General features: G+C 47.6%; 1 protein-coding gene across 1 annotated transcript; it reads left to right on the top strand.

Annotated features, from left to right (window-relative positions):
• Nucleotides 1–979: 979 nt before the first annotated feature.
• Nucleotides 980–22,058, top strand: asip1 (agouti signaling protein 1). Its single transcript, XM_086200897.1, has 4 exons — nt 980–1,985; nt 18,148–18,318; nt 19,765–19,814; nt 21,759–22,058. The coding sequence occupies exons 2-4, from the start codon at nt 18,153–18,155 to the stop codon at nt 21,921–21,923; spliced, it is 381 nt and encodes a 126-aa protein (XP_086057023.1). The 5' UTR covers nt 980–1,985; nt 18,148–18,152; the 3' UTR covers nt 21,924–22,058.
• The last annotated feature ends 2,986 nt before the right edge of the window (nt 22,059–25,044 follow it).

The following is a 25,044-nucleotide window of genomic DNA, read 5'->3' as shown; positions in this document are numbered from 1 at the left end:
TTAATTCACAAAAAGTTTTATCTTGTCATATTTTATGTTGTGTCCATTCACATCACGCGCAGTCAGAATGCAGTGCACCTAGCACTTAAAACCTAGTGCTTAGCACTTAGCACCCAGCACAAACACCCAGGACTGGGAGACCAGGTGACCCACTGCACCGGTCCAGCTCCACCAGCAGCTCACTGGCAGGAGGGAATCCCAGATCCCAACACTGGTGGTGGAGGAGAAGAAGATCCTGATGATCAGCCTGAATCCCCCTGGAAGAGACGTGACAGAGCGCTTCCTGTAATAGGTCAGATTCACTCTGATGTGTCTGATCCTAAAAATTTCTGCTGCATAGCAGCCGCATGCGTGATTCAGCAACGCCCGACAGCACTTTGTCACCCTAAAGGCCACCTTAAATCGGACCTTCTGTCTGAAAGGTGTTGATGAATATTCCAGCAGGCGGTGCGATGGTGGGAAGGAGCTTTTCTTTTCAGAATGTTTGTCAGAGGAGAAAACTTGAATGGCCGAGAGGCGCAAATGCGCCACAGCACCAGAGGACAAACGGAGGAAGCACCAGGAAAGTTCGATAACAACACGCACTTACGGCAACTTAATGGCCATCTTTGCTTTGTGCTTTATGACCCAAAGCTGCAAGGACCAGACGCATGAATCAACCCTCCATGAGAGGGGAGGATCGTGCCCCCCCCCCCCCCCCCCCAGTACCCCAAACCAACCAGAGGAGGTATTAGTGCAGCGACCTGGACTCATTCCCCCACCCAGCCTCCCTCCGACAAACACAGTTGTGTCTAATCTGATCTGATCTAATCTAATCTGATCTAATCTAATCTGATCTAATCCAATCTGATCTAATCTAATCTGATCTAATCTAATCTGATCTAATCCAATCTGATCTAATCTAATCTGATCCTTCCAAGTTTTATCTGTTTGTTTCCTTCAGAACCACTTTCAAATTTTCCAGCTGCTAAAGTTCCTTTGTACTTGCAGAGGTTTGTCGTCTACATACTGTCAGTGGCTCCTGGTCTGGCGGTCCATCAGTCTCTGGTCTGCCACTTGAGTCCAGACTACAATCCATCAGGGGATTTTCCACGTGGACCTGCGGAGAGGACGACCCGACCCTGCTGTGGGCCACGCGGTGCCGGTTCTCTCTCCTCTCAGGCTTGTTTTACAGTATCCAAGTGGAAATGGGAGTATAAGGAGGCAGGTTGTCTGGAGGTGTGAGGGAGAACTACCAGGTTGAAGATTAGGGGCCAGCGTGACCTGAAGGTCAGAGGAGCAGTGTACGTTGTGTTAGGCTCAGTGTGTGTTCATGACTTACAGATGGAGTGATTCCCCCTCGGGGATTGATACGGTATCTGGAGGACAAGAACCCGGCTCTCCTAGGAGGCCAATCACGGCCTTTCATATCTGCACACAACTGAAGTGCTAACATTAACCAGAAACACTTTGCTGGAGGGTCTGGTTCACATTTATCTGTCCATCCTCTGCATAATGTGACCTTTCCCACCCCCCCCCCCCCCCACTGCAGCACTGGCTCCGCCTCTGGTTCATAACCTCCCAGTACGTCTTCATTATCACCAGCAGGGCAAGGTACTGCTACTTAAGCAGAGATAAAAGTAGAATGGGAGGAGAGGGGGATACGAGGAGGTTTGGAGAAAGATAAAAAAAACAAAACAACGAAGAGGGAGAAACTGAGACAGACGAACAAAGACAGCGAGAGAGAGAAAAAGAGAGAGAGAGAGCGAACTAGGCATAGAAGAAGAAGGTACGTATTGAATAAAAGACCCTTGAACAAACCAGAGGTGAAGTGGGGAAAAAGAGAAGGAGGAGAGGAAAGAAGACTTGCGGACCAAAGAGGCAGAGAAATAAAGAGCAAGGAAGAAAACCCGGGGAGAAGCAGAGCGGCACAGCACAGAAATAGGAGAAAGCCAGGAAGAGAGAGAGCGTGACAGACCGAGAGACAACTAACACAGGAAACACAGGTAAGATAAACAGGAATTTTGATTCCATCGTGTCTTGTTGAAACGTTCCCAGTAAATTGTTGAGGCGATGGAGAGGCTTGACAAGGAAGGAGTACGGAGTAGTGTGGAGACGTCTGAGTCTCCTGGAGCAGAACCATCTAAATATATGAATGCCCTGATCTCGCCGGGGGGGGGGGGGGGGGGGGGGGGGGGTAATTCAGTGGAAATCATCCTCCCTAAGCTCGTTTAAAAAAATGTGCCAGCTGCTTTGAGAGGATTTCCCCAGATGTGGCCTGTAAAGTGTGGTGGGTGCAACACATAAAAAATGTAGGCCTGATAATGAAGGTGAAAATATCACAATTTCTTCTGTTCTTTCTGTGATGGGACTCGAGTGTTACGACATGTTTATGCTCGACTGCTGAGAGAGAGCAGGAACAGCGTCCAGCAGGTTGTTAACGTCGCCGTTTGCGTAAACCTCAGCTGACCTGAAGCTGATTCACTTGCATCTATGTGTGTTTACTGGAACGTGCAGTTATAATATTAGAAAACACCAGCGTTCCGCTCTCCCCTGGTGCCGCTCGCAGCGAGGCAGGGCACCATCTGTCCATTAGATGATCTCCGATTTTCAACTTCAGGATTCGTTTTCCAAGAGTCGGATCACGATGGATAAAAGAAGAGTGCTCTTCGAAAGCAGCAGCGGTCAAAGTCTGTGGTTTAATAGTTTCAGTCAAAGATTCAGATCCACTCAGTCGAGACAGTTCAGTTTAACCTGCTGGAGACGGCCATCGCGCTGGGGACATCTAGGGTGGCGCTAACGTTGGAGCTGAGGTTTTACACGCTTTCACTGTGATTCTGTGGCGCTGATCTTCCCTCTGCAGACTAGCTGCTCTTGAGTTAAGGGTTTTAACGATCAATACCATATAATACAAGCTGTATAACTTCAACTTGAGTGAGAACCGTGTGTTAGAAATGTACATTTATGAGCTTGGCTCACCTTTCATTCATTATAAAGGGAAATGTGACGGTCGGGCATTCCAGCCTGACTCATACGTGCACACGCACTTCATCAAAGCTGCAAACTGAGAGTGGAACTCGCCCTGCGAGCAGGAGAATCTTTCATGTTTGTCCCTGAAGTTCCTGGTTCCTGAAGAAGCTCTGCTTGATGAGGATTTGCTGTTGCCTGGCGTGCACCTGTGTGTGGTGACCTATGTGGTCAATGGGAAATTTGGGCCAGCAAGAGTCATTCACTCTAATTAACTTGATGGTTGATTGAAGTCGTCCTGCAGAAACCCGAGCGCCTCCTCTCCTCTGCTTGCTCAGCCGGCCGCCGTAATCTCATCCAGCCACTCGAGCGCTTCATCGCTCAGACGATCCAAACATATGTGTTTTTGTTTTTCTCTCCAGCGAGCCCGTCTCATACGCGCTCTCCTGCTGTATAAACCAGATTTAATGGTGCTTTCCTGTGATTACAGTTATCACCAGCAGTACCGCACGAGGCCGGTGCTTTACGGCCGGTGGGACTTGTGCTGGGATTTTCTCTCTCCAGCGTGAAGCGAGCTGGACTGCAGGAGGCTCCTGATGCTCTTAGCAGACCTTCCTCTCACGTCTCCTCACGCAGGGACGTTCGCTGCGCGGAGCCGTCCCGTTAGTTCAACCCCCCCCTAAAAAACCCAAGAATGGAGTTGTGCTGTCACAATACGCTCAATTAATTCTTATTACTGCAATTCATAGTGAATCTATTGTTCCTTGGTTCTCATAAACGACGGAGAGACCAGGTTATGCAACAAACTGGACCTCTTTTGCAATGTTTTTCTTTGTTGTCTTTTCAGAGCGTGGAAGTGTGTGTGTGCATGTCTGTGTGCGTGTGTGCATGTGTGTGTGTGTGTGTGTGTGTGTGCATGCGTGTGTTTGTGCGTATGTGTGCGTGCCCCCCCCAGTGAAACTGCATAAACTCCTGACTCATTCCGACCTTCAGCAGTGAGCTCGAGCTGATTTCGGTTTTAGTCTCTGGGGACTTTCAAGTACAAGGACACGGTACTTTGTGTAATCTGTCCTTTCCTGACATTCCTCTGCCCTCGCAGCGGCACGTTCCCTGTTTGACGTTCTCGCCGTTTATGTGTAAGCAAAGACAGATGATTGTAAAAAGCCAATTAGGAAAGCCATGGCAGGTAAATCTGGCCGTGAAATTGTTGCTCTCTGGAGGTTTCCAGTCTCCTGGAAGCTTCCACCTGCTTCAGGAAGTCTGGTGGACAGCAAACAGCAGCGAGCCTTCAGAGGCAGCCTTGAGTTAAGCATCCATGTCCTTCCTTACCATGAAGGCTGGAGTTTCACATTTTTACGTCCATCCTCCATGAATTCTGTTTCAGCTTTTTATTTCAAAGAAACAACAAAAAAACCCAAATAAAACGAAACAACGTGCAAATATACACCAGGCACTCGGTGAATAAATCAAATCAGGATTTCATGAATTCACCACTGTCCTCAAAATGTTTGATATTCACGATTCTGAGTCAGGTGAGAGAGCTACAGCCCCTCTGCAAGAATATTAACGCATAGGGTTATGAATGAGCTCTTTTTTTTATATACACTAAATACATGGGGGTTCCAGATGAGAACAGTTCTGTCCTCAGACAGGTTCACTTTTGAGGAACCTCAAAGGAACGTTTGTAACCTCAGAGGAAGAATAGTGGTCCTCAATCAGAAGACGTCCACGGTGAACTGGAGAGTTCACAACTGAAGCTACAAGCGTTTGTTCCCTTGGAGACGAACTCCAGGGACGTTGTGAGTGTTGAATGCAGATAAAAAAAAGGAAGGAAGCAGGAAGGAGCCTCCTCGGATGCTGCGGGACTGGAACCTTGCAGGCGTCAGTTATGCATTTAAAATCCAATCCCCTCACCGTCCGGTCTCTTTCTCCAAGTCCTCACATGTCCTCCACATCTGCTGGGAATGAATTAAAAACATTATTCTCAAGCAAATTTTGTCCAAATGGAGGAGAAATTTCAAAATAGGATTGCGTCTTTGCTCAGCTTGTTTTCCTCTCTAACTCCTTCCTACAGTCTCTGTACGGACCTTTATTTGTCCGGATTAATCAGCTCTTGAGATAACAACAAGATCCAAAAGAAAAACCCAAGTGGCTTGTAAATGAGCCTGCACAGTATCAGAAATTTGTCTCAGTGATCAAATTCATGTCTGGGCTCTGTATTCCGTCTGGGAGAAGCCTGCCAGTACAGCAAACATACTTCTCGTGTTTCCATGGTTATTCTCAAGCTGGGCTGGGTCATTTGTCTCGCACTGCTCCTTCACTCTTGATTCCTCCTGAACGAGCTGCTTTGGAGACACGGGTCAGTAAACTCGAAGTAAGAAGGTGGCTGGCGCCGCCCGCTGACGCCTGCTGGCTCCGGCGAGGCTGATTCCAGCAGCATGTCCTGTCATTGAGTTGAGCAGGAATGCGTCTGAAGTGATTTTTTATTTATATATGAATGTATCTTAAACAGTGTGTCATTTCCCGTCAGTGCGGTGGTTCTGACGGGTCTTACTGGCGTCCGGTGAAGACGCTCGGCTCCACCGTCGTGGAGCAGGTGACGGAGACGACGGTTGACGAGCTCATGGAAGCTGCTTCATTGATAAACGTGGCAGATGCTGCTCTGATAGGCAAACGGATGACAGCTGAATGTTGACATCAGAGATCAAATATAGTAAACCCGAAGGTTACATCAATAATAGTTAAAGCTGAGGGAGCAGTTACAATGTGTCAGTTCACCAATGTTCATGAAACTCCCGGGGGGGTCACTGATGATCAGCAACCCCAGATCTTACATGTAATCAAGCATGACCTCATGTCAGTGTCGCAGATGTTCCTGAACTCATTGTTCATCCGTTTTTGCAATTGGACTCCAATGTTTAAGCTCAGATTCGGCAGCAGAAGGATAATTTTTTATAGTGTTCTTCTCGCCGCTGGGAGTCGTTCATTCATTTCATCCCACGTTGTTGATTCTAGAAATAAAAAAGCAGAAATGTTGTGTGCTGAGGAAACTCCCCATTGGCAGGTTCTGGCTGCGCGTCAAAGAGCAAGAATATTGTCTTTACCCTGCTGATCAGATAAACCTCCATAACTTTCTGTTCTATATTTAAATTCCGGCACGACTTGGAAACACCCTGGAGAGAGACCTGAGAATCCCGACATGTGAAACATGAAATATTATCTGTTTGCAGAGCAGAAGGCCCGTTGTCTTATGATGGGTGGCATGAAAGAAAATCCGCCGAGGCCTGCTGTGATTGACGTGGAGGTTAACTGACATCTCAAAGCCCGTTTACCTAAATATTTAGATTACAAGGAAAATAGCGGCTGATATTTGATAGTCGGCAGCATTGAGCCCCCCAGCCCCCTAAAAGAAAGTAAAAGATCCAGCGAGTCTTTTCGCCTAATATATCGGCCTCACTGATCAACAGAGAAAACATCCTCTGTTCTCAGCTTGCGAGGTCTGATCTTCTGAGGTCTGTGTCCACAAGGAGAACGTTAAACCGCACAGGATTACTCTCCAGATGTGACCGTTTGACTTCCTCACCAGTTCTTTCTTGTAGCGTAAAGTAGTTAATCTGGAGGACGACTCTGTGGTCTGTGGGGAATTATTAGTTTATACTGGCCTGAGCACAGAATGGTGCAATGGATTCTTTTTCTTCCAAAAGAATCACATTTTTGAGGGTCTAAATATGGAGAGGCATTGGCACACATGGTGAAAATTATGGCCTTTGAACACGAGGAAGGCTGAATTGCTCGATAATGTTTACTTAAAAGTGTCGGCTGAGGAGTTCTTGCAGCTTGTGTCACATAGAGGTGCAAAATGTGGTTGCCTCACGTGACACATCTGGGTTTGAGCTCATGGTCTCTGGTCTTTGTCGCCTCCCCAGCGTGTAGCGGTCACAGTGACCTTGGGGTTTTTCCCAGTTCATCCTTTAATCCAAGTGGATTATAGTATTTATATTTGAAGGCATTTCTGAGATGCGTGTTTGTTCGAGGTGATGGCGTAGCCTCGTTTCCCTTCATTATTGAGTTTGACCGGGCTTCCATAGCAGCCGATGGCCGCTGCCAGGGAGGGAGTCACAGCCTCTGATGTCACTGCCCAGTGACACCGGTCAGCTGGCGCGGACTGAGCGGTGAGAGAGTGGAAGGACTGTTAGTTTAACGAAAACTGAACCCCCTGAGCTGCTGGTTGTGTGGACAGCGTAGCAGGACCTACGGAACATGACGTCCTGAGCGGGCTACCGAGGTACGCAAGCTCAATGTTCAAGAGTCTCTGTAACCTGCTGTTGAAAATATATTCACACAAGTAGAACTCGGTAACACACGACAGTGACATCCTCCTGCTGTTCTTCAAACTGGGTTGCAGGTCCAGATCCAGACGTGACGTACTGAATCGAAACTAGTGAGCCTAGAGATGAAGAGACATGGAACAAGCTACGGGATTTATGAACACACAAAATATCAGAAATGTACACAGAACCTAGACTAAATACTAGCTAGAATGGTGCCAAGAGCCAATCAATCAAGTACTCCCAAAGAGCCGACTTTATAAGCGCTCAAATGTGTCCCTCAGTTAAATCAGTGTGTTCTTTCTCCAGTCGTACGCTGAATTAAAGAAAACACTTTGAGATAAAGCAAACTGTTAGCGTCAAGCTAAATCTACCAGGCTGGCTCTTACTGCATTCTGGAGGGAAAAAAGAGTGATAAATGTGATTAAAAAAACCTCTGTGACCTCAAGGCACCTCCAAGTTAGCACTGTTGGGGCAAATCACTTGCAGGCGGAAGTATTACTTCAAGTGTGTGTGTGTGTGTGTGTGTGGGGGGGGGGGTATGAAGAAGAGACAAAAATTTAAGGGTCTAAAATTAAATCAAAATACAGAAAAAAAATAAAAATAAAAAAAACCGTCCTGATGGACTGATGGCTCTAATCTGCTGCATCCAACAAACGTATCTACTGATGTGTTCAATAAAGCTTTTGTCTTTGCAGGGTCGTACCTCCACCAATAGGAGGTGCTGCAGCCCCCTCACACCTGCGTCACCAGCATCCCTGTCTGACAAATATTCTGACTCCAGCAGAGCGCGGAGACAGATCAGGAAATAATCATTCAGGATCCATCTCTATTTCAAGGACACATCTGGCGACAGTCTTTTCCCTCAGATGGTGCTAATCTGTTACCCTGGCTTCACTGTCATGCTGCTGACACTTTCCAATCAGATAAACAAAAGTTTGGGGTTCATACGATGAATTAAAGGAACAAAGGCAGGAATTCCAAAATCCCCTTCAACATTCACAATCGTGCCAAATTTAATGCCATAAACAACCGAAATGATGAAAAGCCTATAAAATGCAGGAGGTGGGTTTGATTTAATCCCAAACTGGCCCTGCAGCGTCTGAACGAGGAGGGAAAACCACATTTGTGGTGTGACAAATTGCAGATTATTCAGACAATTAATAATGTGCTTTTTAAAATGAGATTAAAAAGGCGGAGGAGATGATTGGAGCTTGAGTGTCAAGCAGAGCGCACCAATTTCAAAAGAAACTCGCGTGGAGACTGAAAGGACTGAGAATGAGTTCACAATGAGAACCAGACCCCCGAGGTGCTCTGATCTTATCGTCCTCCACTCCCCTACACATTTCCCCAGAAAACCTGTGTCTGAGTGTTCTGTTTTATTTGGTTCAGTAAGTTAACACGTTTATTTGTATTACCATTATTAATCGTAGTACTTAAAATATTGACAATAGTGTGAACTCTAGCAAGAGTCAATTCCCGTCTGTTTGGCTGTTCTACTTCCACCGTCCGGGTTCACCTTCTTTTCTTGACTGTGATCAAATGAAAGTGAGCCAGATCCTCAACTACAGCTGCAAACTGTTGTTCCCCTTTTCAAAGTGACAGCTCACACCCAGGGCTACCGCTCGCCAGCGCTCTAATAATCAGATTATTTACACTTATTAGTGGAAACCCTGATACATGTGCTCTGTGTGTCACAAGTACTTGTAAGTGCTTGAGGGAAAAAACAACCCAGGAATCACGTCAGGAATCTGGTCAGCATAGGAATGAGGAATTCTGATGCGCCTCTGCTGACAATTACTTGTGCGCACGTATGACACACGCGTCCAATCCTCAGCCTGCAGGAGAGAACGTGTCCCGCCAGAGAGTGTATGCAGCCATGTATGTGTGTTGATTAGCCCATTGCTATAAATACATTCTGTACTACTAGTAGCAAGGATGTGGGTCTGTGAGTACCTCGTTAAAACTTAGTTAAATTTCCATCACTTAAGTCAAGGAGGTGAGGTGGTTTTTACGAACATTCATTGCAGTCACATTCTAGATTAATGATCTCACAGCCCTTTTCTTTGGTGGTTGGAAAGAACATGTATGGACAAATTTTGATGATGGAAGCGTTGCGCTCTCTTTGCGCTTCTAGTTTTTTTGTCTTTGACTTTTTGAGAGAACACATTTGAATTCTGAACGATTATTAGACAAATGGAACTCTCTCAATCATCTTTTGCCTGTGCTAGCGTCAGTCGTACCATGTTTTTATATGTATCAGTATTAGTACTACATCAATACGGATACTTAAACGTTAATATTATGCTTCTTCTTGTGATAGTCACCTTTTGATTTATTGCGAATTTACTGTTGTCGTTCTTGTTTGTAGTTAATATCTAAATTTCTTCATCCTGCTGTCTTTCTCCCGCTCTGTCTGTCCCTCTCTGTCTTTCTCTCTCACTCCTTTCCCATCTCTGTCCCATGGTTGGACTGTCTGCTGTGGCTCCAAAGTTTTTTTTCTTCTGTCTCTCAAATTGCAAGATTTGCTGTCTCGTCAGTGACAGGGCTTCCACTTGTGGGGTACCCCAGGGGTCAATTTTTGGACCCAATTGATTTTCTCTGTGTAGGCTCCCTTTAGGCTATTTGATCTGTGTCATTAATCATTGCTATGCTGATGATACACAATTCTACCTTTCTCTTAAGCCTGGTGGTCCCTCGCATCTGAAGAAATTGCAGCAGTGTCCACGAGGATCCTCCAACAACTCAGCTAATTGGCGTCCAATAAAACATTTTCTTCCAAAGCTCATATTCGCTCTCACATCACCACGTTCCCGATGTGTCTCCAGTGGCTCCCAATCAAATTTAGGATTCCATTCAAGGTCCTTCTCCTCCTCATTTAGGAGACTCTGAATGGTCCTGCTGTGGTTTATACTAATGCCTTATACCTCTGATAGCCCCCTCAGGTCCTCTGAGTTTGGCCTGCTGACTGTACTTCATACAAGACCGAGAACAGGAGGGGACTGTGGATGTGCTGTCCTGGGTCCCCGCTTGTGGCATCATCGCCACTGGGGGGTCGCGTCAGCAAACCCTCTGGTGGTTTTTAAGTCCCAGTTGAAGATCTGTCTTTCTCCGCGTGTTTCTGTGTTTGACCCAACACTTTAATACTCGTTGCTCGTGGGTTTTTTAAAATCTTTTTGTCAGTATTTATGTGTTGTTCTCTTCGTGAAGCGCCTCGTCGGTTTAGAAAGTTTCTGTATAAATAAAAGAAACTTGTAAACTCTCTCACTCTCTTTTTCTTGCTCTCCTTCACCCATATCCAGTCGAGGCAGATGGCTTCCTGCTCAGAGCCTGTGCTGTTTCTGACTGTTAAAAGGCAGTCTTTCAGCACAGATGTGCTTGCTCATGGGGAACTGCTGGGTCTCTAAAAAGAACATTAATTGAGGAAGTGGTTCTGCACTTGCTGTAGCTGAAAAAAGGTTCATGTGGTAACGTTTGGAACGCTACAAATAAGACTGGCTCGACTGAAAAGAAGCAACACGTGCTGCGAGAGCAGGGCAGGAGCTGCTGGTGAGGTTGTCAGTTGTTTCTGGAGAAGCAACAGTTTATGTTCTCTAATATCTCACTGGAGGCAAATCTTAAATATCATTAACATAATATCCGCTCAGCTTTGAGGCTCCGCCTGCACTGCAACAGTTTGTTTCTCAACGTCCTCAGGCACTGTGAAAAATGTTTACGTCTGTTACATTTCACAACCCCCTGAAAGAAAAAACCCCCTTCTGCTCTGTCTTTTGTTACAGGCATTCATGATGTAGAAATTTAAGTTTTAAATTTCCAGTCATTCACTGTTTCTCATGGAGAAAGAATAGTGATACTGTACATCTAAGAGCTGATTTCTCACCCCACGCCTACGGAGGAGCCGTGCCTGATAAAACAGCCGGTTGTTTCCAGTTGCTTTCAAAGAACGCTGCAGACAAACCAACAAAACAGCTTTTTTTCACTTCATCTGCTTCTTACATCTGCTTATATTCAGCCATTTCATATTCATTTGGGTATTTGCTGTTTTATCCATCACAGAAAGAGGAAAAATATTTAGTTTGAAAAAAATATATGAACATTGAGGACCTACAGGTAACATCTCTGTAAATGATCACCAGCTCGCGGAGGCGTCACATATCAAGTCAGTTTGATCTCTAAGGTGCCAAAGCACAACAAACGTTATCAACTCACAAGCGCAGAGCGGTTTAAAGACTCCAGTGAGACTCCACCTGTCGTGGTTCCAAGCGTGGAGCGCCCCTGCCGTCGTCCTCCACTTGGTGCGGGTCGTTGTCGCTGTCACAGAAAGACGGTTTTGTTGCTGGTGGTTGTTTTCTCAGGCTGGCTGTCTAAAGCCTTTCTTGACTGGTAGATTTTGAAGACAACTGTGGCCAATCTGTTCTTCTTCTCCTTCTTCTTCTTCTTTGTTACAACAATTAATAACATTGCCATTGTCATCTGGTGAAAAAAACACATCGTGTGGTCTGATTTACTATCCTCAAACCGTTTGATTGAAATGGGTCTAATTTGCTTTTCCAATTTTGCTCTCTTAAAATCACTGCGAGTTAAATGGAAACACTTCTAGCCTTTTGGCTCTCAGCTGGCTCTTATGAAACTTAACTTGTTAAGCTTCCCTGTCAGAACCTCTCTGCAGCTCACTGCTAGCTGAGGGATGCTAGCCGGCGCCCAGCCTCACCGTTCGCTGTAGCTGCACTCGCGTGACGTAAGACAGCTTGGCGTGACGAGGCTTCAGGACGAGTGGTAGGGAGGCACTTGATGGTTCTGTTATATTTATATATGTTGTAGATGTATGTTCTACATGATTTTGTCATTTTTGTAAAATTGGTCTGCTCACTTCCCATGTTTGAGAGATTTCTGCAACATCTTTTCCTGCAGTTGTTTTTGGGGTTTTTTTGTCTGCGTATTCATATATTCAGTATTACTTTATATTCTTGAAGAAAGGCGTCACCCAGCTGGTGCTCCTCATGTCTGTGAGCGCCGTGGGGATTATATAGATTATATACGCTTCACCCTCTTGATGTGGCAGGCAGAGAAGAGTGGTCTGCAAGCAGGAAGTGTGTGTGAGGCCTTCACGCAGCGCCGTGCCTGCTCAGACGCTTGTCTGCACATGTTGCTGAACATCTGGCAGATTATGCACAAAAAACTGAGCAGAACTTTTCATTTGATATTACGTGAACGTTGAATGAGAAAATGTCTTGATTATTTCACTTTTAATGATTTGGGTAGGCGGCACGGTGGAGCAGTGGTCAGCGCTGTGGCCCCCCGCAAGAAGGTCGTGGGTGGATTTGCTGGAGTGGTTTATTTGTGACATCACCATCCTTTTGAACCTGAATCATGTGAAGACTCCTTGGAGGAGATGAGCCCACATTGGCTCTGGTGGTCCAGATGCAACAGTTCTCCTGCTGTACAGAGCAGCACAGGAATCCCTGTTCGGACCCAGAATAGGTTGGCAACATCTGACATTGTGAAGCTGTCTGTGTCTGAAACGTGGGCTGCTAGCAAGGGATGGAATGAGACTGCAGGGTTGCTGGGCTGGGGGCTGCTGCTCCTGGGCTGGCCCGCAGCGACTCCTCCTCCGCGGTGCTCTGTTGCTCTCCTGAGCTGCAGATACCAGCCAGCTTGTTACCTCGGTTATGGCAAAGCTGCTGTGCCACTTTGCCATCTCAGAAAAGTTGACGTGGTCGGCAGTGGCTAACGTTCGTCCTGAATCTCAGCGCCATCGTGGGCAGCGTGAGCAGAAATTAGCAGCTGCTAAAGTAGTTGTGTCTCTTGTGTTTGTACTTATGCGTGTTAATCAGTGGATTTATATAAACCACAGAACATGCACGACTTCGTGATGATAAAAGGTTGTTGGAGAACACACGCTGTATAAGGAGTTTAATACCCTGTAATCAGTGTCGTAAAAACCAAACAGGATTGTTGCACCTGTTAAACCCGGTCCCTCTTTGATTAGAAGCATCGTGTTGTTGCCTCGGTCTCTCTGCACTTCCGTCCCAATCCCAGACTGAGTTCCACACAGAGATCAGGATGTCTCAGCCAATGTGGCCTGGATGAGCAGAAGGACATAAACAACTAAAACCACCTTTTATTCTGATGAACTTCCGCTGGTGCCTTTGTCCTTGTCCACACGCCTTAACACGTCCGCCACTCGCTTCACGCTCACCAGGTCTCAACCCACTTGAACGCCACTGGGAGACAGGGAGCGATGTCTCCCCCCACCACTGTCATCCTGAGCAACAGACCTGTCTGTTCCAGCTGGTTTCTCTGGCAGCTCCCAGTGGCCCGGTACCTCACTGGGACACCCGGTTTTGTTTCTTCACCCCTGCTCTTGATACCGTGCCCAGACATCTGCACGCGTTTCTGTTGCTTGTTTACACGATGCTCGATAGCGGCTTTCCAAAGCCTCATGAAAAACAGCCACCGACTCCAAATCTTTATGAAAAAAACAGACTCCATTCACACTCGATGCTTTTCACTCCACCTCCTGCTCCCCATGTGGGTTTCACTCTATTTATCTGCCCCACTTACATATTTGTCTTAATGTATCTCTGCTTGTTTTGTTACAAGTTGTAAACTTTGAAGATTGAGTTTGGCATGTGTTGGAATTAAATTATTCTGATGCTGCAGTTCAGGCAGACGTAAACGATTCAGGTCCTCGACGAGCTGAAGGCAGCAATTACTGGGCTGTGGGGGGAAGAGCTGAACCGTTCACTTTGAAAAATAAGAATAAAAAGCAAAACCCGAATAGCTCAGAATTAATATTGTCTTTGGACTCTCCCACGTGAATGAGCAGAGGAAACATGAATCTCCATATTACAGCTGCTGCGCTGCAACGAGTCGTGGCTGAGGTGGAGGACAAACGAGACGTGCCGAGAGGGACGGGATCAGTCTGGGCCCAGGAGATCAGCCGCACCTCAATGTGTTTGTGGTTCATTGATGAGTGTCTGAACAGCTAGGAGTTGCTGCATCAGGAGGATCCTCCCTATCAGGAGCACCATCGTGGTCACGATGGGTGCAGCCTCCTCACAGCAGCTGTCCTGCAATTTAAAAGCAGAAACACTGAAAGCTCAGATTAAAAACCGGGTCTGCTGGTAGAGAGGAAGTAGCAGGTTTGGATGAATCCACTCTGACTCAGACGCCTCCAGGGTTCCACGTACAGGCAGATTTCAAACTAGCATCAAAAAGCGGACTCTCACAGCCCCGAGCATGCCTCAGTGTGTGAGTGTGTGTGTGTGTGTGTGTGTGTGTTCTGTAGAGAGAGCAGGAGGAGAAACCTGATCATATTTGGATTTTACATGAAGGAGCAGGCTAACGCTGCAGTGTGAGTATCACTTCCCTATAGAGGGCACAAGCTGACCACACATGATGTCACTGATGTCAGGGGAAGACACCACAGCGTCGTGTGACGTTGGTTCCATCAGAGTCACTTCCTGTAGCCACCAGGTGGCGCTAGGGCCTACATCCAGCTTGTAAATGTCTTCAGGACTCTCATCAAAGATCTGACCACGTGAAGTCCAGCTCCCTGCTCTGTGGTCAGATTGCAAGCGTGTCTGCGTTGCCATGGTAACGTTGTTTAACCAGAACTCAATCTCTCGAGAAATCTAGCACCAGGTTCTTGAGGTGGTTCTGACCAGATGGATCCGGTCGACCCACGAGGAGAAGGATGAGATTTGTCCATTATGTCTTCCTCAATATAATCATTTTGGATTCGTTCAATTTTTCGTAACTAACTTGTCCATAACCAAGAGTAGCAGCATCTCGTTAGCTCGTTAAAACAGGACGAGCTTGTCAAAATAGTGCAGTGATGATGTCACTAAGTGAGTCATTTTATCACGGCGTTTCTCAGCTTCTGTAGAGTGCTGCGTTTCCTCTTCCTGCTCGGCTCATCATTGTCAGATGGTCGAGATCCTTCCATCCAGATCAGAGCGTGATGTCATCCCCGGACCTGGCGTCAGATCCGCCGGGGCTCCCGGTGGCCCGACACCTTCGGCTGCTGGTTCATCTATCCTCTTAACTCCTGACATCACTTCCTGTCTGTTAAATCGTAAATTCTTTCCCCTCGTGAGAAGCAGCCCCTCGCCAGATGCTGTGACCTGTAAAGGTGGTTGGAGGTGTTTGTAGGTTGGGGAACTTGCACCGCTTTCAAGGCGCTGCTGAGTTTTTCCACCCGAGGCTCCAGAGGTGGTTTCCTGTTGCTCCCAGACGCGGGGCAGCCTGGATTCAAAGTTACAGCTGTTTGTTGTTTTTTAAATGGATGCGAATCAAATTCCAACATTACAGGCGTCAGGATTGATTTCAAAACAAAAGTAGCTCACAACTCTGAGTCCCAGTTCCATGGTTCACTTATTAAAAAGCAACTTTAATGAAGCTTCAAATTCTTGCCCAAACTACTCATAATAGCATGTGTCACACTCACGTTGACCTTTGACCCCGTTTTTTTTCTGTTCAACCTTGAGGGAACGTTGGACCGATTCCATCAAGGTGTCGCAGCCACGTCCCATTAATGAGGAGGGCATGCTCCCATCGGGCCCTCGGAACTCTGAGAACCTCAGCAGACCGGCAGCTCAGAACGGCAGCGGCAGCGGCAGCCAGAGCAGCAGCGGCAGCCAGAGCGACGCCTTCTTACATTTGACCTTGTGTGCTTTATGTTTTGACTGGTTTTGAAGGTCTCACCGTCCCTCAGCGTCCTGCATCACTGGGGAAAGAGCTGATTCAATCTTTAGGGTTCAGCCTTTCAGTCGCATCACAGCAGGTATTTTATTTTGTCTCCTGTTGGATAAAATAATATAAAACAAAATGGGAGCCAATAAGATCAGCAGATCAGATAAACGGCGTCTTAACTCGGCGGCTCGCTGGCAGCAGTTTGAAGGATTTTGATGAAACTGTGTGGAGATCCACCAGTAGCCTGCATGCAGCACCAGTTAAAACTACATTTCCCACAGTGCCGCAGCTCAGCATTATTGCGGTGAATTAGCCTCTGTATGAGCGGTAGCACAGTTTCTCATAGTAAAACACTGCAGGTGGACAGTTGTTGGCAGGTTGCAGATGGAAACCATTTTCTCCAGCGTTAACTATGTGTGTTTTGGCAGAGAAACTGGAAGAATGATGTGGAATGCATGACCTCCATGCAGACATAATATTTAATTTATATTATTATTGTAAAGAGTTCATTGTGGAGCTGCTCAGTATTTAAGTGCTGGGACATCGACGATGTGTGCAGTACTCAACTCACATCTGTGAGCGCACATTGATTACGTGCGACTGGGTGTCAAATTCAATTTCTGAGGGCACTAAAATGAAAATTCACAACACATCTGCGGTCAAGGCGAGCCGCCCACATTTCTATTTATTCCCAATCCAAACACTTGCTATTGTTTGATGACGCGCAGCGCTGGAATCCCTCACAGGCCTGTAAATTAAGCACCTAATTGGAAATGAAAAGTCCTAATATCCGTCCCTTGCGGTTGATATACGAGGAAGAACATGAGTGTTGAAATACGGCCGAGTAGCTGCACTAATGATCCCATAGACGCAGAGGGGGTGCGGTGTTGGGTGTGGCCTGCTGGGGGGGCTGTTGTGCTGCGGTGAGTAACACATGAACTTGGCGTGACTAACTAGGCTTTTGTGCCTGAAACCAACAGTCATGGACTACAGATCAGTTTGACCCAGATAAATATGTCGTTGCTGCCAGAAGTCTTTTCTTGGTCTCATCAGAAATCACTGAAGGGGTTATGAGCGTCTCTCCTCAGCCCTCCATTTATGAGGGAAAGAGAACAAAAGCATAAATCAGTCAAAGGCAAACGATGGCGTCCAAACTTGGAACAGAACTGCAAAACAGAACAAGGAATCAGGCGAGAGCAGAAATCAAGATCCAGACATACGGGAAGGAGCAGACGAACACACCCACGGGGTGGCGCTGGACAACACACTCACTAATCACACGATGCTGGATGACTACACATAACCACAAGGTGGCACTGTGACTTGAACAGGCGATGCATAGGTTTGCATGTTTGGCCAAAGTTTACTGATGTGAGGAACCGTCCCGTAGCTGTCAGTCACCCGGCTTTGCTGACGCCGCCAGGAGCCCCAGGCTGTGCCTCTGTCCCTGGGGCCACCTGAGGACTCCGCGCCTGCGCTGGGAACGCAGCCCAGTGTGTTGTGCATGTGTCGAAGGTCGCAGACTGAAAGTGTTTTATCCAGCGCGACCTCTACTCAAACTGAAGTGCATCGTCCTTTGTTTTATACTTGACTATAACACAAAGGGGGATGGGAGCTCAGGATTCTTGTTTTTGTTGGTTTTCTTCATCGTACCAGTAGGAAGCAAAGAAATCAGGGTAGCAACCGAGACGTTCAGCTAGCGGCTAGCAGCTAGCATGTCTGGCTAGCTGGGGCTGCAGCCCCTTGGCCGTCAGGCTGGCTTGACTTTCTCTGTGGAGGTTTAATCTGAGATGTTGTCATAGAAGTGAGGTTCTTCAAACGGGGGCCTCGCATGCCTCGGCGTTGGCCAGCAGCCGTGACCTCACCAGCAGCCGTGACCTCACCAGCAGCCGTGACGTCTGATTAATGTTAGTTGGGCTTTGTCCAGATGAAACCACCTCAGATGAAAGGTTTCCACATTTCTATTCCCACTGGGGAGATGCTTTAAACGCTCCTGAACAGTAGCGGCGTAATCGGAGAGTCTCGTTCTCCAGGGTGGAATAAACCCACTTATTCTGTAGCCGGAGTCAAGCACGTCTGAGCTGCCGACTGGAGGCCTGCTCCTCTGAACACATTTTCTCCCTTCCAGCTTGCGATAAGCTCCATTTAGCAGCATCTGTTGTTACTTGTGTTGCAGGGAAGATGCACGCCTTCCTGTTGCTGGGCTGTGTCATCCTCTCCACGGCCCAGTACTTCCTCGGCTCCGCCCACATGATCCCGGAGGAGCGCTTGTCCACCAATCGGGTTTTTGTGTCCAACGCTCTGTCGCAAAGCATCAACATGGGCCCCCCCCCGGTTCTCATCGTAGGTAGGTTTGCAGCTCCGGCTGTCCTTCGCTCGTCAAGCTGCAGATGAACTGTCGGACATTTTGGTTCGGTTTCATGTCTGATGTGGTTTGTAATGTTCCCGGACGAGACTTCTCCCTTAATAATGGACAGAGTTCTGGATGGATGGGAGACTGCGGAATATAAAAATTCCACCTCACAAAGTTCATAATTCTCCAGCTGCGGGAGAACAGCACCCCAGCACTTCGATTTTCTGTGTGGTTGATGAGTCATCAATGAGCACGTCAGGCCTCGTATGTTGAAAAGAGGAAAACCAAGGAGCAGCGTGGGCGAACACAGAGACAGACGCTGGTTTTGGCTCTTTTCCAGAATTAATTGAATCTATTAATCGACCTCAAATTGTGCTTGTTGATTGAAGCCAGTTGATGATTGTAGTTGTTCATTTAGTGATTGTGCAGTGTTGAATTTAGTCCTACGTTTAGCTGGCATTGTTGAGGCAGTTAGAACTGCAGACCTGCAGTAGAAACAGAGAGGAAATCTCTCAGAGCGCCAGCAGAGGTGCAGGCTGATGACGCGGTGATGCTGGCGCAGGTTTAGAGTGGAAAACTGAGCTTTGTATCACTTGGATGTTCAGTAAAGGAGGAGCCAACACAGAGACTCGTTCTTTCCGTCAGTAGAGGTTCAGACGTATGAACACAACGATCAACAACACTGCTGATGAGAAGGGAACTTCAGCCAATAACAGGTCCCACCTCTGTTTTCATCTCGCGGGCGGCGTGGCTCTGAACCCACCTGGTTCACCCTCTCACTTCTTCTCCACTCTCAGCCTTCATTGTTCATCCTGACACCACTGGACAGGCTGACCAACAGAACCTGCTGTCTCTCCTCCACCTCTCCTCCCAGCACCTCCAGCTCCACGCCGTGAACCTCTTTTTCTTTGACATTGTTTTGAGAGCGCCGACAGCGGAGACCCTCTTTAAATGAATTTGTGTATTTATAGGTGGGCGTAACGGAGGCGGGCCCGGTCCTCCGACATCTGCGCTCAATTCCATGCTGATTGGGATGTAACAAGGAAACGTGCGTGGATTCCGGCATTCGCACAGATTGAGACATCCGGATTTTTGTGTGCGTACGCAACTTTCGCGATTCTTGCGACTGCAGTTTTTTAGTGTGAGATCCACGCAAGTATTGATACATGAGGCCACTGATGTCCCAACAATAAAACAGAAGAGTGTGTTTTTTTGTGCCCGGCTCCTCCTGCAAGTTTATTTATTGTTGCTTGAAAGAATGTGAAGGTCACTGCCAGCGCTTGTCTGAGACGCTCTGCACTCGCTGCACTCGGTCTGGGATGAGCCAGCCGCGGAACCAGAGATGAATGTAGAACCACTGATTTATCACCAGATAGGCTTTTTTTTATTCCTGATGTGGAAGTGGCAGAATTATCCTCATGAGGTCATGTTGTCTTCCAGAATTACCTAAAGCTGGAAAGAAGAACAAGAGAGCAAAGAAACATAAAAAGGTGGGTGAACAATCTGCTTTTTATTTCAGTCAGATGGCATTTGATAACTGTTTGTTCTCGATTGGTTGTGACATTCACAAGGTTCCTCCCAGAAGGAGAGGGAAGCAGCAGCGCCGGAGGTTAACCTGCCGGGCCGCACGCTACAACTTCTGGTTTATATACTGACTCTATGTGAGATCAGTCTGAGCTTGAGCTGTGTGTGTGTGTGTCTGTTCTTGTACTTGCTACATAGTGAGGACTACAACACGTATTTAACCAACAGAGTGAGGACATTTTAGCCGGTCCTCACATCTTTAAAGGGCTGTTTGAAGGTAAGGACTTGGTGTTAGGGTCGAGGTTAGAATCAGGTTCTGGTCGGGTTTAGGGTCGAGGTTAGGGTCAGGTTCTGGCCAGGTTTAGGGTCGAGGTTAGGGTCAGGTTCTGGTCAGGTTTAGGGTCAAGTTTAGGGTCAGGTTCTGGTCAAGTTTAGGGTCGAGGTTAGGGTCAGGTTCTGGTCAGGTTTAGGGTCGAGGTTAGAATCAGGTTCTGGTCAGGTTTAGGGTCAAGGTTAGGGTCAGGTTCTGGTCAGGTTTAGGGTCAAGTTTAGGGTCAGGTTCTGGTCAGGGTTAGGGTCAAGGTTAGGGTCAGGTTCTGGTCAGGTTTAGGGTCGAGGTTAGAATCAGGTTCTGGTCAGGTTTAGGGTCAAGGTTAGGGTCAGGTTCTGATCAAGTTTAGGGTCGAGATTAGGGTCAGGTTCTGGTCAGGTTTAGGGTCGAGGTTAGAATCAGGTTCTGGTCAGGTTTAGGGTCAAGTTTAGGGTCAGGTTCTGGTCAGGTTTAGGGTCGAGGTTAGAATCAGGTTCTGGTCAGGTTTAGGGTCAAGTTTAGGGTCAGGTTCTGGTCAGGTTTAGGGTCAAGGTTAGGGTCAGGTTCTGGTCAGGTTTAGGATCGAGGTTAGAATCAGGTTCTGGTCAGGTTTAGGGTCAAGGTTAGGGTCAGGCAGTCAGTTGAGATGGTCAGGTTTAGGGGGAGGGGCTAGGGAATTATTACGTCAATGAAAGTCCTCACAAAGGTATCAGTACAAGAGTGTGTGTGTGTGTGTGTGTGTGTGTGTGTGTGTGTGTGTGTGTGTGTGTGTGGACTCAACCAGACATGACCAGCTGATCAGACACCCAAATCAGGTCTCCAGTTAATCAGACACAGATTTGGGGGGGACATTTGGGGCCACTTGTTCCGGTTGGGGTGTTACGGGTCACCAGTAACCGCTGGTTTCACCTGAATGTCAGAATGTCACTGTTCTGGATGTAAAAACTCTTGACCACGACATTTCATGAAGAGCAGCACTAAAGTGCATTTGTTCCATCCTGCATTGATCAATGAAGCTACGCCAATCAAGTTTTTCCAAAAGCTGGAAGTCTTCCTTTGCCCTCCATGCCATTTCAAAACAAACGGGGAGTACAGAAAGTTAAAAATCGATCAGATCAGGAAACCAAATAATTCCAGAAACAGGACAATTAAAAGATATCCTGGGAAATGTATTCACGTAAAGTCCAGTCAGGTTTATTCAGAAAGCACTGATTCACCACTGGAGTTCCGCTCTGGACCCCTGCTGCTGCTGCTTGAGTCCATGTTTAATGTTTGACTCATCAAGCAATTGTGCGTTTTAAGAAGAATGATCTGTTTTGGACATTATTACGTGTTAATTAGAATCTGCGTAAACTGCAAACGAGGTCATAAACTGTGTTTTTCAGCAAGGAGCTTGAGAGGTGAGGAGAGCTGGTGACCGTCATCTTTCTACGCTGTCACTGAGAAGTCGAACCACGCAGTTTACAGACCGAACACACTTGCATGTGTGTTATCTCTGCACGTTCACACTCAAAGATTGCAGATTCAAACTCAAGGAAGAGCCCAGAACATCGTCCAAGGGGATGATGTCACGATCTCTCACAGCCTCCTCTCTCCTCAGAACAAGCTCAGCCTGAAGAAGCGGCCTCCTCCTCCTGCAGACTGCATCCCCCTGATGGGAAGCTGTAAAAGTCCAGGCAACGTGTGCTGCGATTTCTGCGCCTTCTGCCAGTGTCGGATCTTCAGAACTGTGTGTTACTGCCGAATGGGCAACCCCCGCTGCTGAACAGCGCCGAGCCCACCGAAGTAGATGTCATGCCAAAACAAACGCGCTGTGGGTGAAGGCTGAGCGAGGCGGATCACTTCCAGCTCCTGAGTTGTACCTTTGCATAAATTCACTGCATGAATGCACTTTATCACCGAGGACTGCACCACAGTGACCTTTCCTAAACTCTTACAGGGTGTACTGCTTGTAGCACTGCTATGAAACTCACACAGTATTTAAAAGGTTTTTACTTTATGTTAAGCATGCATGAATATATGTTTTATAGTCTTTATGTTGTCACAGAAATATGTGAAAGTGTATCATCTGTAGATATTTTTATAATGCTTTGTAAGAATAAAATTCCCTCACTATGTTCCATATGGCAGCGTTTTGGTTTCATTTAAAGCTCCCAGGAGCGCTTCATTCCCTCCCAGCTGGTTCGAAGCTGCTGGACTCCAACACAGACGAACCCCCCAAAAACCGAAGCCTCAAATGAGTGAATTAAATTGGATTTAACACCAATAACTGCAGTGTGTGTGTATTCATGGTAATAAAGGGACATGTCATCCAGTGCATTGGTGTGGCTCATTCATGCACTTCTAATACATACACACTAGGTGGCGCTCAGACTAATCCCACCGAACCAATCAAGTTCTTCCTCGGCCGTCATCCAAACTACAGGCACGTTTGGTGGAAATCTGCCCATCATGAGTGTGTAATCCTGCTGACAAGCCCAGAGATGCCAGCAGAAACAGGACGTCTCCAACAAGTGACCAACAGAAAACCCAGCGTCGTGAATACAAAGGTGTTGGTCCTCTAAAACACGATGAGTGAACGCCGGGTTCCGTTGGAACCCTGACGGCACGTGATCCTGAGCCAGCTGACTGAAGCTGGCTGGAGGCTGTGAACCTGCTCAGGAGGTTTAATGAGGTGTGTGGCCCCCCAGCAAGAAGGCTGTGGGTGGAGCCCCGGCTGCAGCACGGGGTCTTTCTGGGTGAGTCTCCATGTTCTCCCTGTTCCTGCTGGGTTCTCTCTGGTACTCCAGCTTCCTCCACAGTCCAAAGACATCAAGAGGGACCAGGTTAATCCAGACTCTAAATTGACCGTAGGCGTGGCTGGGAGAGCCAATGGTTGTCTGTCTCTATGTGTTGGCCCTGCCATGGACTGGTGACCTGTCCAGGGGGAAGGCTGCTGGGATAGGCTCCACCCCCACCACCCTCAACAGGAGAAGAGGGGGAACATGGAGGGGTGGATGGATGAAAGATTTGTGGACAACAAATCAAATTCTGAAGTTCATTCCTTCAGGAGCTTGTAGCCAGTGAGCGTGACTGAATGGGCCTGGCTGGTTCCGCCCTGGCAGCGGTGTCTCTGGTTCTGTTCATCTCTCAGGCCAGAGAGCAGCTCGGTGCTGTAGCCCAGCCTGCTGGAGACAGAGGCATTTAAATTGTCTGTATTGTATCACGTGTATCAAATGAGAGGAGACTGGATTTTAACACCTTAATGAATTCTTTTTCTGGTCGGCGGCAGATCAAGATGGACGACCTGGATGCGTTTCAGGCATTCACAAAACCATTTAGGAGAGCAAAGCCATCAGAGGAGTTTGCTTGCTAGGCTGTAAATCAGCGGCTGCCGGCCGAGCAGGTAGCGAGCGTCCCAGACACCTCCAGTCACAGAGACACTGACAAATTATGATGAAGACTTGCATGTTCACATTCCCCCTGGAATGATGAGAACCGAGTCCAATAAATCACACTTCTGATAGTCCGGTATGAAAACTGGATGAAAAATTTGATCCGTGAGGATAAAAGAGAAGTTTCCCATCCCTCAAAATCCCCCAGCAAAGAGAAGGACGCCAGGAGGCGGCGAGCTTTTCTGAGTGGCCATCAGACGTTTAGGAGCTTGAATTCGTGAATTCCTGAATGATGAATAAAAATTTGCGTACAACCACAGAAGACGCACAAAAGTCTAAATCTGCACCAACGTGGTGGAAATGGCTCTGCTAATTATTTATTCTGAGGCGCTGGCGGCCGAGACCAGCAGTTACGGAGGAAGCTCATGGGGTCCCCAGCAGTCTTGAACCCAGCCGTGTTCCCGGCTCCTCTGCAGCTCGTGTTTGGCGCTGGATGTTTGCGCGGCTCAGGTGAGTGTGGCTGCCGAGGCACAGCCACCTTCCACCGAGTCCAGCCTGGCTAGTCACACTCGGGCTGCATCTGGGCAGCGCAACACTTCCTAGCAGTACATCGGAGCAGTGAGCGTTGAGGATCAGGTCAAACGCTCCCCGCCAGTTGCCGCATCGTCCGTTTCCTGTCGTCAACCTGCTTCTCACCGTCTCCTCAGCTCTGCTGTGTTTTGGCTTTGCGCCTCGGTTCAGGCATTTGCTCGGTTTACCTGCCAGCGTTTGTTTGCTTTCCTCTGCTCAGCCTGTATTTTTCTTGGTTCTTAGTACTACTTCACCCAGAAGGTAATCTGCATTTCAAGTACTCACAGCCGGTGTTTCTTTGATCTGGAGAAGATATTTTGCCCCCTGCATGACTTCTTGGTGTCTCCAGATGTCAGAGAACAGCAGTTGAACATTCAGCTTGAAGCAAGAGGCAAGGCAGTTTTCTTTGTGGCCTGTTTTCCCCACCAGTTTGTCTCCAGGCTTCATGGCATCATAACAACATCCTCTGCCCTCAGAGCCTCACATCGACTGAGGAGAAACTCCATAGAAAACCTTTAACAGGGAAAAATGGGAGAAACCTCAGGGTGAGGAGGGGAGGAGGATCCCTCACCCTCTGAGGCTGACAACAAAGACCAAAGATCCCTTTACGAACTCTGACACGGATCCTCCGCTACAGCCCGAGTCACACGCCAACAAGCATGAACAGTTCAGTGTTGGTGGGCTATCGGACGTACAGCTGGCTGACCGACACAAGGATCATTCCTCCCTGTTGTTCATGGAGCCGGTCGTCAGGACAGCAGTCTATTGGTCATGTCTCTGAGGCTGGAGGTGTCTGGGACACCGGCAGCTGCTGATTTACCACCCAAGCCAAGTCCTTCGATGGCTTCGCTCTCCTAAATGTTCCTCTTCTGTCTCATCCTATTTGCTTATTTATCGACTATCTTAGTGTTGTTAGATAAGGTAGTGGTTAGGGTGAGGATC

The sequence above is a fragment of the Aulostomus chinensis genome, chromosome 3 (assembly GCF_037954235.1).
Source record: "Aulostomus chinensis isolate RoL2024-O1b breed Wild chromosome 3, RoL_Achi_v1.0, whole genome shotgun sequence".
NCBI classification, from domain to species: Eukaryota; Metazoa; Chordata; class Actinopteri; order Syngnathiformes; family Aulostomidae; genus Aulostomus; species Aulostomus chinensis.
Note: the sequence above shows the minus strand (reverse complement) of the source record. Positions and strands in the feature narration are given on the sequence as shown.

Excerpts from the sequence above, each read along its gene's own strand:
- asip1 (XM_086200897.1), top strand. The coding sequence starts at position 18,153 with ATGCACGCCTTCCTGTTGCTGGGCTGTGTCATCCTCTCCACGGCCCAG. Across the intron at positions 18,319-19,764 it reads CCCCCCGGTTCTCATCGTAG|AATTACCTAAAGCTGGAAAG; the intron begins GTAGGTTTGCAG and ends GTTGTCTTCCAG. Across the intron at positions 19,815-21,758 it reads GAGCAAAGAAACATAAAAAG|AACAAGCTCAGCCTGAAGAA; the intron begins GTGGGTGAACAA and ends CTCTCTCCTCAG.